The 14274-nt window shown below is 39.5% G+C and overlaps 1 protein-coding gene across 1 annotated transcript; it reads left to right on the plus strand.

Annotated features, from left to right (window-relative positions):
* Positions 1-1715: 1715 nt before the first annotated feature.
* On the plus strand, positions 1716-3319 carry tcf15 (transcription factor 15). Its single transcript, XM_017467338.3, has 2 exons — positions 1716-2409; positions 2935-3319. Exons 1-2 carry the CDS (start codon positions 1927-1929, stop codon positions 2998-3000), a joined length of 549 nt encoding a protein of 182 aa, XP_017322827.1. The 5' UTR covers positions 1716-1926; the 3' UTR covers positions 3001-3319.
* The last annotated feature ends 10955 nt before the right edge of the window (positions 3320-14274 follow it).

Genomic DNA, 14274 nt, shown 5'->3' on the forward strand with positions numbered 1-14274 from the left:
GGGCTGCAGCAGCAAGACATGTCTGCAGAGCCGCTATGTTTATAAAAAAAAAAAAAAAGAAAAAAAAAAGAATATTTTTGAATCTAAAATATATTACAATAAATGTGAAAAATCTGGAATCACATCGGTCAGTGTGTGTTTTTCTATGTGTAAATCAGACAGGTAGATGTAGAGATGCTCTCGGGCTGGAGCTTATCATGCTGCAGCATGATAAGCGTGTGACACTTCCAGCTCATAACATCTTCTATAAATGTTAGATATCCTGTAAACAGGATAGTAAGCTGTAAATCTATCTATCTATCTATCTATCTATCTATCTATCTATCTATCTATCTATCTATCTATCTATCAATCTATCTATCTATCTATCTATCTCCAGTTCAATTAAATTCAGTTCAATTAAATGTGGCTTAATTGTCATGCCTGTATATAGCCTAGACAATGGTTTCAGAGCATCGGGAAAATAATGAGAATATGAACTACAACCAGGAAGAAATGATAGGTGCTGATTTGAAGAGCACACAGTGAGGATCCACACTTTTGGAGGTGACAGTAATGCGTCAAATGGCTCCACACAATGAAGCGCTAAACATTCACAGCTACAGCGTCACACCAAAAGTTAGTTTTTCCAAATGGATACCAAACGTTTTCTAGTCAGCCGGTTTGTCTACCCACTCTGTCCTCGTCTTTTGTGCAGAATTCCTTTCTTATTATTCAATGCATTTTTTAAAATATGTTTCATGCATGTTTTATTTTATTTTATCAATATTTCCTAGGCTATAAAACGTTTCGGACAATATTTTTTTTTTACATTTACATTTACATTTATTCATTTAGCAGACACTTTTATCCAAAGCGACTTACAAATGAGAAAATACAAGCAAATGGTTATTTTATTTATTTATTTATTTATTTTAAAAAATGTAGGCTATGATAAACTCACTAAGAACAAAAGTTGATGAAAATACATGAACATTTACTTTTTTCATTCGATACCTGATTTCTCCAAGCAATTTGGGAGAACATAATTAAGCTTAGGCAGAATCTTAATATAGCCTGCGTGGCAGTGACGACAAGATTATAACAACAAGAACAACAACAACAACAACAACAACAACAATAATAATAATAATAATAATAATAATAATAATAATAATAATAATAAGGCCTATAACACAATAGCAACATCAACAACAATAAATAACAATAATAATAACAACTACAATAATAATAATAACAACAACAACAAAAAATAATAACAATAATAAGGCGTATAACACAATAGCAGCAACAACAACAATAAATATCAACAACAACAACAACAACAGCCTAATAATAATAATAATAATAATAATAATAATAATAATAATAATAACAACAACAAAAATAATAATAACAATAATTAAGGACTATAACATAACAGCAGCAGCAACAACAATAAATAACAACAACAACAACAATAATAACAACAATAATAAGGCCTATAACACAATAGCAGCAGCAGCAGCAGCAGCAGCAAGAACAACAACAATAATAGCCTAATAATAATAATAATAATAATAATAATAATAACCTAGTCACAATAATTCAGCCAAAGTTTAATTCAAAATAATACTTTGTAAATGATAATTATTATTTCGTGTGTTACTTCGGCAGTATCTTCATTTGCATGCTCTTCCCCGGCTCCTCCCCTCTGGCTATAAGACTGTGAGCTGTGACACACTGACAGCAGCTGCGGGTTACATGGAATGTCCTAGAAGAAGCTGATTAAACGGATAAATGTTCCTGACCAGCTGAAAACACACCGAGCTCCGAGTCTGCACAATGTTTGTGTAGCTAGTGCATGAAAAGCAGTCTGTGGCTTTTATTTACTGGACACCCTGGATACTTTTCATTAGAAGTTATAATAGGAGAGAATCTGTTTTGATGATGGCGTTTGCCATGCTGCGGCCGATGGCGACTCACCTCGCGTACCCGGACCACAGCATGCTGTCTGAGGACGAGGAGACGCGCAGTGAGAGCGACGGCAGCTCGGAGCAGAGCTACGGCTGCTGTGCGGAGAAGCGGCGGCGCATGGTGCGCAAACCGGCCGTCAGCAGCGTGCTCATCGTCAAACAGAGGAACGCGGCTAACGCGCGGGAACGCGACCGCACACAGAGCGTCAACACCGCCTTCACGGCATTACGGACTCTCATACCCACGGAGCCGGTGGACAGGAAGCTCTCCAAGATCGAGACCCTGCGCCTTGCGTCCAGCTACATCTCCCACCTGGCCAACGTGCTGCTCATAGGGGACGGCGGCGAGGACGCGCAGCCGTGTTTAAGCGCCGTTTGCAGCGCGCAGGGAGAAACCGGAGGCAAACAACCACGCACCATCTGCACCTTCTGCCTCAGCAACCAGAGAAAAGGGGTAAGGAAACAGGATGTTGAAGTGCACTCTTAACATGTTTACTCACAGAAGAGCTAAAAAAAAATCTGGCTTTGTTTATTTACACCACATTGTTGTACTATGTAAATTATTCGAAACATTCTCACTAGATCGAAGACAATCTGGGTGTAATTTTAAATCCTTGGACACTCTAGCAAAACTAATTTGTTATTTTATCATGGGCAAAAATATGCACACGTTCAGTATGTAATATAGACATTTATTTTGAACAAATTAATATGCCATGCTATGCCAGGCACCATAACATTTGATACCTCTGTTCTTGGTATAAAGTTTCATTTAGACCCTTATTATAATACGTAGGTCACAAGGTTAAATATTACTGAAACACATCAAGTCATTCATAGTTGTCAGTTAAAGAGAAAGATACAATTAGTTTTGCGATAACAAGTCTTCTTCTTCTTCTTCTTCTTCTTCTTCTTCTTCTTCTGCATGAATACACACGTCATGCAACGCATTCTAAAACCATACTTGTGTTATTTGCAGGTAAAAGACAGTAAAGATTGTCTCAGGATGAGGGGAATCAGTTCCCTGCGCATGAGCCGACGGTAGCTGGTAGAGCTGAAGGTGGCCAAACTCAGGGAGCATGAATAAAAAATGAGAGAGAGAGAAAAGAGAAGAAGGAGAGAGAGAGAGAGAGAGAGAGAGGCGCACGAGGAGAGGCGCACTGAGAGCTTGCGCTGGAGCACGCAGAGACTCAAGGACTCGTAAGAGATTCAAAAGACAGCTCTTTATTGATTTCTTTCATGTATTTGAACATTTTAATGCAGTGCATAAACCTTTTTTTTGTTGTTGTTCTAAAGAGAATTTATAGATTTTTCTACAAATATTGTGTGAATCTCACAATGAATAAAATATATTTTTGATCAGATTTCAGCTTGCATGGTTTTATTGCATGATTAAAGCCATGCATAGACGTGACACTGTAACATGACACTGCAACAAGTTTATTAATAATTCAACTTGTGTGGTATTCAAAACAGCTTTGTTTTCGTATTTATTCGTCCATGGCATACATTCATTCTGCTATGATATTTCTGTGGACATTTTTCAATTATACAATTCAAGTACTGTACAGTAGGTAATTATTGAATATAATTTAAAAGATTACAGTTTGCTGGCAACAGTTTTTTTGTGCATTTCCCTGACATTAAAAGGTACAGTTTTTGTAAATATGATCAAATTACCCTATAGCAGTATATAAAAAAAAATATCTACCAATTTACCCATAAAAGAGCCTGTCTTTATGATATATCTGCACATTGAAACATTTTTAAAAGTTCAATATGTATCCTTGCTAAACATAGCTACAGTATTCCTCTTTCCACCTGTATAGGAATGCATAGCCTACATAAACAAAGGTATCGTGAGGTTTCATTTTTCTTGCTCTCATTAAAACAACTAAAGGGATTTCCTCTGATGCCCGCTGTCTTGACACGGAAGGGGCTGTTTAGTGCGCCAGCGGCGGCTTTGGAAGAGTCCAAGCTCCTTTTATCTTTTCAATAACAGTGGGCACAAAGGTGAAAAACAGGAAATGAACAGTTAGACTCCCTTTGTATGGGGCACTAAGACTGGCAGCTCGAAAACCGCCTGCCTGATCCAGCAAAACACACACAGGCTTTGGTGAGGAAGGCAGCAAACAAATGGACACTGCACTTCAGTGAACCAACAAAAGTAAATATTAATATATAAAAATGCTCAGGCTACCTGTAAAAATAAACCTAAAGATGTTCTAGTTTATATATAATAAATATGACTTCAGTGAGTGAATGAATAAATCCGTAAAGTCATTAAATAGCAAGGTGAATTTGGCTTTAATCATCTGTATTGATTTAACAATCCTTTTTGCCCTACCTTTTCTTCATTAGTATCCCCCTCTCCCCGTTTTTCATCATGTCCTTTCCAGGTTTGTAAAGTTTTGTAAACTATAGTCTATAATACAGCGGAAGTATAGGCTCCTAAGCACCAGTGTATTTTAGTGCATATTCATGCTTTGATGCTTTCCTTCTCTCTTTCTCTTTGCTTTTTGAAGTCTGGGATGGATTAGTCATGGTGAATAGTACCCCTTGGTTAGTGTAGGGACCTTGACACAGCTGTGTGTCTGCAAGTTGTATAAATCACCAGTGGGGTCAGAAGGAGTGAAGGAGGGAGCAGAGAAACCACAAAGGGGTGGAGAGAAAAAGGGGGTGTGTGAAAGGGGGAATATTAGTGTACCCAAAAAGACTGAGAGTTCTTGGTGCAGCTCTGTGAACCATTCCATAAGGCAAGACTGAAAATGGGAGATTTTGGATGACTGACAAGGTCACTGAACTGCTGTGTTTGATGCGAATTTAAAAATAGTGAAATCATAAATAGATAGAACTCAATTCTAAAACATCATGGACAAAAAAAAAAACCCTGATAATGCAGAAAACTGATATACTCTTTCTGAACTAATATTTTACTTTTACGATGAGTTATAATTAGTTTTGTTTTATTTTGTGTTTACTTTTATCAGTTGATTCTCACAAAGCTACAGAAATCTTTAGAAAGTGTAGCTGGAAATGGCTTTTCATAATCACTGTACATATATACATGTAAACACATACAGATTGTCTTACTATCCTCGACGGCCTTCCATTAATCCACATTCCTTCCATTAATGCACCTAATTACTTTACATACACATAGATCTTCCTTTAACTCCAATAACCACATGGAAACCTATCAACTTTTTTAAAAGATAAAACAAACAAACAAACAAACAAAAAATAAATAAAATCTGCATAAAAAAGCCAAATGTCCCCACAAAGTCAAAACTACACACACACACACACACACACACACACACACACACACACACACACACACACACACACACACACACACACACACCTTCAGTAACTCTTATCCACACTGACCCTTTCACTCGTCTGACTCAGACAAAAAAACTTCTCAGCATCCTCTGACTCATGACATATTTACCGCATCAACTGCAGGTTCCCGAAAAAAAACAAAAACAACCTTTGCCAGAAAACTGTTGTTCAATAATGCCACCATGATAAATGCCAGTGTTGCACTTTTCACATTACTGAATCATCAAGTGTTTCACCCCAGCACAGGAACAGGAAAGTTCCCAAATTAAGCGTAGAACATAAAGACATTTTTCTAAGAGTTAGAAAATATTTATAGAAGTTTCTACCTAGTATAGGGTTATAGAAATCCACAGTGATAACGTTCCTATAATTCCTATAAAATAAAAACAATATCTTGAAAATAGCGACTAAAAAGCCTTTAAATGAGTAGACAGAACGTCCACAACACATCCTCCATCCTGTATCCGAGGCTTTCCCTTCTTTTGCCACACCACTTCATCGAAGTCATTAAAAATAACAATGGTTTTCTTCAAACTTTAATTAATAATGATTAAATATGTTTTAATTTCTTTTATTTGTTTCCAGTGCAGTCTAAAATATGTAGCATATTACACCACAGTGCTATTAGATTCTCAAATCTGATTGCTCAGTAGTTGTGGATTCATTTTCTATAACAGCATGGCTCTGACAGTAGTTCCGGCAGTAATTCAAATAATCATATATTAATGTTTCTGTATTATCAATTCATTCACAGGGACTTGTATGGTAGATGCGCCACATAATCTAAGCTTAAAAATAAAAGTGTTCTTAACTAACAAAGAAAAACATATAATCATTGATATGGTGAAGATTTCTGTACAGTTATTTATTAAACATTTAGGGAAGGAGACTCCAGTGTCTGCACAATGAAAGAGTCAGTAACATTTCAGACACGGGAAAGTCTGAACGTCTTCAGGACAGACGACTTTGCCCTTTCGAGTTTCTCAAAAACATGACAAGCTGAGTTTTTGTCTTGTTAACTTCAAGAGAGGGAAAAAAAGATGTTGGTGAGAGAACAACTGTTTTTATAAGCTATAATGCAAGTGATAACAGTCTCAATGACACTCCACAATGATAACTTGTCTCGCTGACATTCCACAATATTTAAGTATAAATGATTCAAAAGCATGAGGTGCCATTCATTAATAAATTAAAATTGTAATTCTTGGCAAACTGCTGTGGTGTAAAGTGGAATAAAACACTTAATTAATGGAAAATATTATTGGGCCACATTTCACCATCCCGTCTTGGATTCATTTCCTATAACAGCATATCCCATCATGTGTTAATCATTACTTAAAAATTAAGGTCAGGACTAGGTTACATAGTTGAGTTAGAAATATCACGTTCCAGCTTTTGTACATAAAACCTCTACCAGGAAGTGTTACATGTGGCAGATGGGTATTGGTATGCAATCTCTGTGTATGTTTATTTTTTGATTGTTGCATGCAGCAGCCCTGGGGTGGTCATGGCACTTTTCCAAAAATTCCTGATAATTCTTAGAGGTCAGATAAGTTCAACCCAATGTCCCTTGACATATGTTTAGTGCCCATTGTCTTCAATAATTATTCCACATTTATCAGACTTAAAGGAAGGAGGTAAAGCTCGGACAGAAGGCGGAACATGGTTAAGTGCAAACTTTGATGTAATTAAAGGATGCCGAAAAGTTATGAGATGTCATTGAGGATTTGGACAGCAACTTGGCTCGACTAGAGTAAACAGGGTACATGCTTTTCCCCCCAAGACATGCACTTTTGGCAATATGACGATTAAGTTGCTCATGAAAAACACTGCCTTTCAACAATGACATACAAGCAGGCGTTAAAGAAAACAATTCGACAGCATGGTGCTGTTTCAACTTGAGTTATGCTTAAGCTGGAATCCTGGAGGGAAGCAGGTAGCGTTGCCTTCTTACAGCTCTAGATTCCAGGGTGTGATCCTAAGCGCAGGCTACTGTTTGGGTGGATGTTCTCCCCATGTCTGCTTGGGTTTCCTCAGGGTTCTCTGGATTCCTCCCATTGTTCAAAAGCATGTGTGAATGAGTGTGTGAATGAGTGTTTGGTACCCTGGTTCCCACAAAATGGTTGCACTCGAAAATCAAAACTTAGTTGATTCCACTGTTACTTTATAATTATACTTATGCTTAATTAAATGTGGAAAAGTCTTTCCACCCAACCTAGGATGAACGAACTTGGCTGTATGTACCGAAACAACACAGAGAAAATAGTCCTGATAATTTTCCTTTTGTTATTTCAAGATTTTAACCCTTTTCTTTCCAACATAATGAAACTATTACTACAACTGTCAGAAAGATTAAATAAAATAAGCATGTTGAGTTTATGGGGGGCACGGTGGCTTAGTGGTTAGCACATTTACCTCGCACCTCTGGTGTGCCTCTCCATGCCCTGTGTGCATGGAGCTTGCATGTTCTCACTGTGCTTTTGGTTTGCTCTGGTTTCCTCCCCTAGTCCAAAGACATGCGTTGTAGGCTGATTGGCATCTCTAAATTGTGTAAGTGTGTGCAATTGTGCCCTGCAATGGGTTGGCACCCCATCAAAGATACCCCTGCCTTGTGCCCCAAGTACCCTGGGATAGGCTTCAAGCTCCCTGCAACCCTGTGTAGGATAAGTGGTACAGAATATGGATGGATGGATGTTGAGTTTATGAAATAAAAATGAACTGATAATTACAATAATAATTTCTGGTCATCCAAAGGCCTAGGACCTTCTCTGAAGGTCTAGAAGGACCCAAGGGCAATCACTTTTTTTCATGAACTCACACTTGCCTGAGTGTAGGTGGAATTCTAATAAGACCTCTACCCTGGATGCATATGCAGCAATGAAGGAAACTGTTGTATATATTCAGCAGCATATTCGGGTCTACGCATAAAAAGACAGAAAAATAGGCCTTCCGATGGACTGGTGTCCCATCCACGGGGTATTCCTCCCTCATGCCTAATGTTCCTGAACTAGGCTTCAGATCCACTGTGACTCTGACCAAGATAAAGTTTTTACTGAAGATGAGTAACTAAACCCAGCTTAACACAGAGTCAGCCATGAAACTACATGCCTGTAGCAGAGACAGTTACAAGTGTTGCATCAGTGGTAGCTTCAGATGGACATATTCAGATTTGAACTCTCAACCTTCTGATCAGCTGCACAGAGCCTTAACTGCAGAGTCACCACTCTCTTAGCTTTACTAGGATCGATATAGCAGGTAATAATAGTAATCAATTAATCAATTTAGCAAAAGATGGGGAAGAATTTTGTACCATTACTTTTGTGAAAAGAACCTAAAATCATACTTTATATCTAATAGCCTAAATCAGGGGTATTTAACAAAAATATGTAATGGTCCAGTTACATAAAAGTCCTTGCTTACAGAAGTCTGGCCAAGCAACCAACGAGGGATAATTTTTAATGCTTATCCATTAATAATTAGTTTATAGCTATATATGAGACAATTTGAAATGATTATGGTTTGTTTTGTAGTGGAGCTTTCATGTTACCACTTTTGACAAGTGGCAAAGTGTCCGATCAGATGAGACATACAGTATATGTTTTGAACTGACATGTGGAGATAAACACATACTTCTTTATCCATTCATTTTATCCACCTCAGTTAAGCAGACCAAAGAGGGAAAATAAAATGAAAAATCTATGAAAGTCTGTGAAAACTCTCCCCTTTCTGACCTAATGTCTCTTGCCCTGTAGCTATTCTCTTTTTTCATTCATTCATCTGCTTGGTTCATGTTTAGAAAGCCAGAATTATTGAACTATGGACAGTTATTTCATCTGTATAATACAGTATGTAGTTCTGCTACAGTATATTTTCATGTACTCAGGTCGGTCCACCGAAATAGCCATCCTCATCTGGACAAAGGTCTTCCAGTCTCCTAGCCTAAATCATACTTTTTGATACTACAAGCAAACATAATACACCTTAAGTGTTATATTTATTTTTTATTGTTTATTAAGGTGTAAACAGGCATAAATTAACAGCACACACTCCAGTCCCACCCACTTCTGATCATTTACTAACCAACTGTTGTTTAATTATGCCCATCTCTGAGGAGAACGTCCTTCAATAAGTTCCGACAGGAAATGGTCCCAGCCAGGTTGGACACACACACACACGCGCACACACACACACAGGTCCTGTTTTCATCCTAACAGTCCTAAACCAGATTAAATGATTGTGGACGAAATGAAGGCAACTCCCTAGTGCGCATGGAAACTTCATTACTATATAATGGAGAAAAATATTGAGGGTCTTCGTTCTTTCGGTTTCCCTGGTGTATGTGGGGGCATGAGTGTTGTGTGTGTGTGTGTCTGTGTGCATGTGTGTGGGTGTAATGCTGGCCCAGGCATCTGATCCTAGATGGCTCCCAGAGGTTGCTGTTCTGCAGGAAGATGTCTGAGACACACCGGAAAACAAAACAGACATGTGCAACCCCACCATGGACATCTCCCTCACCACCATCACATACATAGACAGACACACACACACGCACACCTTGCTGTGGGTCAACTCCAGTCTTGACATCATCCGGCAGACTCACCAGATGGATAGCTCCCAGAAGCCAAAACCAGGCAAACGAGCGAATGAAAAAAAGAAGCGAAGGGGGGTGAACGAAGACAAGCATCCGGTTATTTGAACAACAAATTCACTAGACAGGTTGATGGCACAGGAAGAAATGAATAGAGACACTGGAGAGAGATAGAGAGAGAATTCCAGACAAATTAGACCCAATACTTTTGGGCTTTTCACTACATTTACCCCCCCCCCCCCCCCCCCTTTTTTTTTTTTTTCTAAAATAGTGCATAGTGGGAATTGCCCTGTACATAGGAAAACAATAGAGTATGTCTAGAAAAAAACATATTACTGTATAAGGACCACAGTTGTATTCCTCTAAGGCTCACATTTAGGATGTGTGCAACTAAGACCAATAAATTCAACATCATTGGACAAGGATTTGAGGGGCCTCAGTAAAAATGTCTAGCTGGAGCAAGAGGCTAACATTAGCCTCATTTATTATCTTAATGTATGATTAGCATCATGCAGACTGCATACTTGTATCATCACTCACCTGTCATCTCACAATCACATTTTACCATTGTCTGTCACTGTGTAACATACTGTCTAATACTGCATAAAAATGAACAAATATACGTTTCTAAACGGACACTTGCTTTCATTTGAGAGCCACATTTAGTCATTTGGGAGATGCTCTAATCCTAAACCTGAGAAGTACTTGGAGATTCATTACGTAAAGAGACAAGTTATAGTTCTTACAAGTGCTAGAGTGGTCTACTCAGTAACTAGTGTTATCCTAATTATCGTCTGAAAAGGTGAGAAGGAGTAGAAGGAGTGGAAACTCTAAGCTGTTTGGATGAAGAGGGAATCTCACTCCATAAACAAGGACATGGACACCAAAGAAGGCGATGAGCATGCTTGGATCTCAGAGAAGAACATACCGTACCAACAGTCAGGAAACTGAAATCATGAGTTGAGTTGCTGAAGCAAGCTACATTGACAATATTGTGCAGAATGCTTTGTGGTCTGAAATGTAAGGACTGGAGTGTTGGAGTTGACTTGCTGCAACAGCAACAGCAGGCCAGTAGAGTGACCTCAGTAAGCTGGTCACATATGAAGCAAGACAAGTGGAGAGCTGCTTTTTAACAGAGGCCAAAAATGGGAATTTGCATCTGTTTTGGGGGTGCCCATGTTCAGCACTGAATTTACTTGTGATGTCACAATCTACAGTAGAGGGTAATGGCTCATATAAAAGTAGACACTCTGGGCTTTCCCTAGCAGGGGGCTTAACTCCTCCCATTTCCCATTGCTCTGCTCACCAGCAACTAAACTCATAATACAATACACACAGAAACCCAACAGTGTCCTGACTAATCTTATAACAGACTTGCAGTGATAAAATAATCCATTTGTTTATGCTGATTGAAAATGTCTGATAAGTTGATTTTTCATTCTGTCGGCAGAATAGAACGCCAGTGAACTTCTAGAAAGGTTTAACCAAGTTTAGAAATAATCATAGTGTATATGAGAATATAAGCAGTTTCTGTAGTCAAGAAATCTGCATGATCTATTGGTTGATGTAATGTGATCAGAGAACCTTAGCTTATCATCTAGAATCTGACCAAAATTATAAGATGTGTGTGTTGGCTGGACAAGCAACAGCTGCAGCTAAGACTTGGAGGGGGAAATCCTTTATAAATTCTGTGTTTGGATACAGACCAATTTTCAGTCCTTTATTAAAAACAGGGTGCAAAAACAGAATCTCCTACTCTATGGTTCAATCTATTTTCATGTATTATCATGAACCTAATTTTCATTATGAATGTTCATTTGGTCTTGGGTGAGAAAAAGGTAAAAGAAAGATTTGTTAGACTTGATGTAAAAGACTTTGTTCTACTTCTAATTGGGGAGCGAGGTTGTACAGTGCAACACACACATACTGTACATACACAGACACACAGAGCTATAACCCCTGAATGAATGTTTTCTTCAAGAGAAGACCAGCTTCAGAGCTGAGTTTGCTAAAAAGATTCTGGACAAATTGCAGGCGAGGGAATAATATTTTAATCATATACTCCCAATGCATGAAACATGCAGACACACACATATACACATGCATATTTCAGACACCCAGTGACCAGGGAGATGGCCATTCAGTCAACCTGCACGTCATAGATACTAATGACTTACAGACGCTTACTGTACTTCTCGTTCTTCCAAAAAAATAGTTTTGGATATTTTGGTTTCCGTTTTTTTCCAGGGTATTCTTTATTTCCTTTGAGACATAAAGAGGAGGAAGGAGATTTGAGAGAAAAGCACTAAACTCTGCTATTGCCGTCTCTCGCATGTACTGCACACACACACACACACACACACACACACACACACACACACACACACACACACACACACACACACAGACATTGTTTGTGCTATGTGTTGGGGTGGGGAAGTGGTAGAGGAATTCCCTGCTTTGGGAATTGCGGTACAATGCGAACTCTGCACCGTGATCAGCCCCGAAAGCCGTCGGCGTGGAGACGTGACCCACCCAGACATTAAACACCAGCAGTTATGTCCATGAGGTGAGGAGTCAGCCATGGTGTCGTGCGGACAAAGCTTCCGAAAGAAAACAATCGAACAATTGAGACACGCAGCAAGAGGGTGGAGAAAGACGAACAGCCATCATCCTCATCACTTTTCATCCATTTAATACGCATCATGCCTTGCTCCAAACTATAAAATAACACAAGTTCAGTCACTAGGAACATTCTGCAGTGAAAACACACACACACACACACACACATTTGTGAAACTTGCGTGTGTGAGCTTATGTTAGTGTGTGTTCATCCTAGTTACTATGTTTTCACATGGGAAAGTCTCCCAGCTGTGGAAGGGCTGTATGAGCACGCTGAAGGAACTGATCAGGGCGTTCCTCTGTAGTGTGTGTGTAGCGGGAACGATCATCCAGAGGATATCCTCAATCAAGGCCAGAGAGTGCACTCTGAACAAGCTCACTGACAGAAACATAGACCCTCATACACACACACACACACACACAGTTGAGTCTACTAACAAGCTTGGGAACCTAATGCAGGACACACACACAAACACACACACACATCTTTGAAAACTTTCATACTACTATGAACTAACCTCTTTTACCCTCACACACTCTTGCACTTGAGCATTTTAATTAATACCCATACTCTAGGAATGAGCAATACCACTTACCACTTATTAAGCAAGGTGGCAACCCCTCACAGGGAACAAGTACGCACACACACACAATTTAGAGGTGCCAATCAGCCTTGTCTTTGAACTGGGGGAGGAAACCAGAGTACCCGAAGGTATCCGCTGAAACCCAGGGAGAACATTTAAACTCCACATACACAGAGCAGAGGTGGGAATTGAACCCCCAACCTAACACCTCCAACCTGGAGGTGTTAGGTAAACATGTTAGCCACTAAGCCACAGTGCAGTGGTCTTGTAAATGAGAGAGGTCACAGGAGAATGTGCAGACTGATTTGAGCTGACAGGAGGATGATGGTAATACAAACAAACACTCTTTGCAACTGTGGTGAGCAGAAAAGCATCTCAAAACACACAACACGTGGAAAAATCATGAGACAGAGGGGCGACAGCAGCAGAAGTCCACATCAGCTTCCATTCCTGTCTGCCAAGAACAGACATCTGAAGTAACCTTCTGCTGTCCAGTTTTGATTTGACATGTGCATTCTGAGACCTGTATCTGTTACTCATAAACAATCCATGAGTTATTATCAGCAGCACCTGGGATTGTGGTTGGTATCAAAGAATTGCAAGCTTAAAGAAATAAACAACAGTGCCATGACACAAGACAACATTATTCATTCATCCATTCATCTTCACTAGCCACTTTATCCTGGTCTGGGTTATGGTAGATCTAGAGCCTATCATACCAAGAGGAACACTGGGTGCAAGATGGGGATACACCCTGGATGGGATAGCAGTTGATCACAGGGCACCGTGCACATACATTCACACCTGAAGACAATTTGGCATATCCAGTCCACTTACAGGTATGTTTTTGGGAGATGGGAAGAAACCACACACAGATACAGGCCAATCATGTGAAACTCAGTACAGACAGGAACCTGAGCTCAGGATCGAACCATGGCCCTGAAGCTTTGAGATGTCAAACCATACCAATACAACACAATTACCAAGGGGGAAGGCAGTGGTGGCTTAGCGGTTAAGGCTTTGGGTTACTGATTGTGCTGGTTCAAGCCCCAGCACTGCCAAACTGCCACTTTTGGGCCCTTGAGCAAGGCCCTTAACCCTCTCTGCTCCAAGGGCGCCGCATCATAGCTGACCCTGCACCCTGACCCCGGCTTCCTGACAGGCTGGGGTATGCGAA

Source organism: Ictalurus punctatus, chromosome 5, assembly GCF_001660625.3.
Source record: "Ictalurus punctatus breed USDA103 chromosome 5, Coco_2.0, whole genome shotgun sequence".
Classification (NCBI taxonomy): domain Eukaryota; kingdom Metazoa; phylum Chordata; class Actinopteri; order Siluriformes; family Ictaluridae; genus Ictalurus; species Ictalurus punctatus.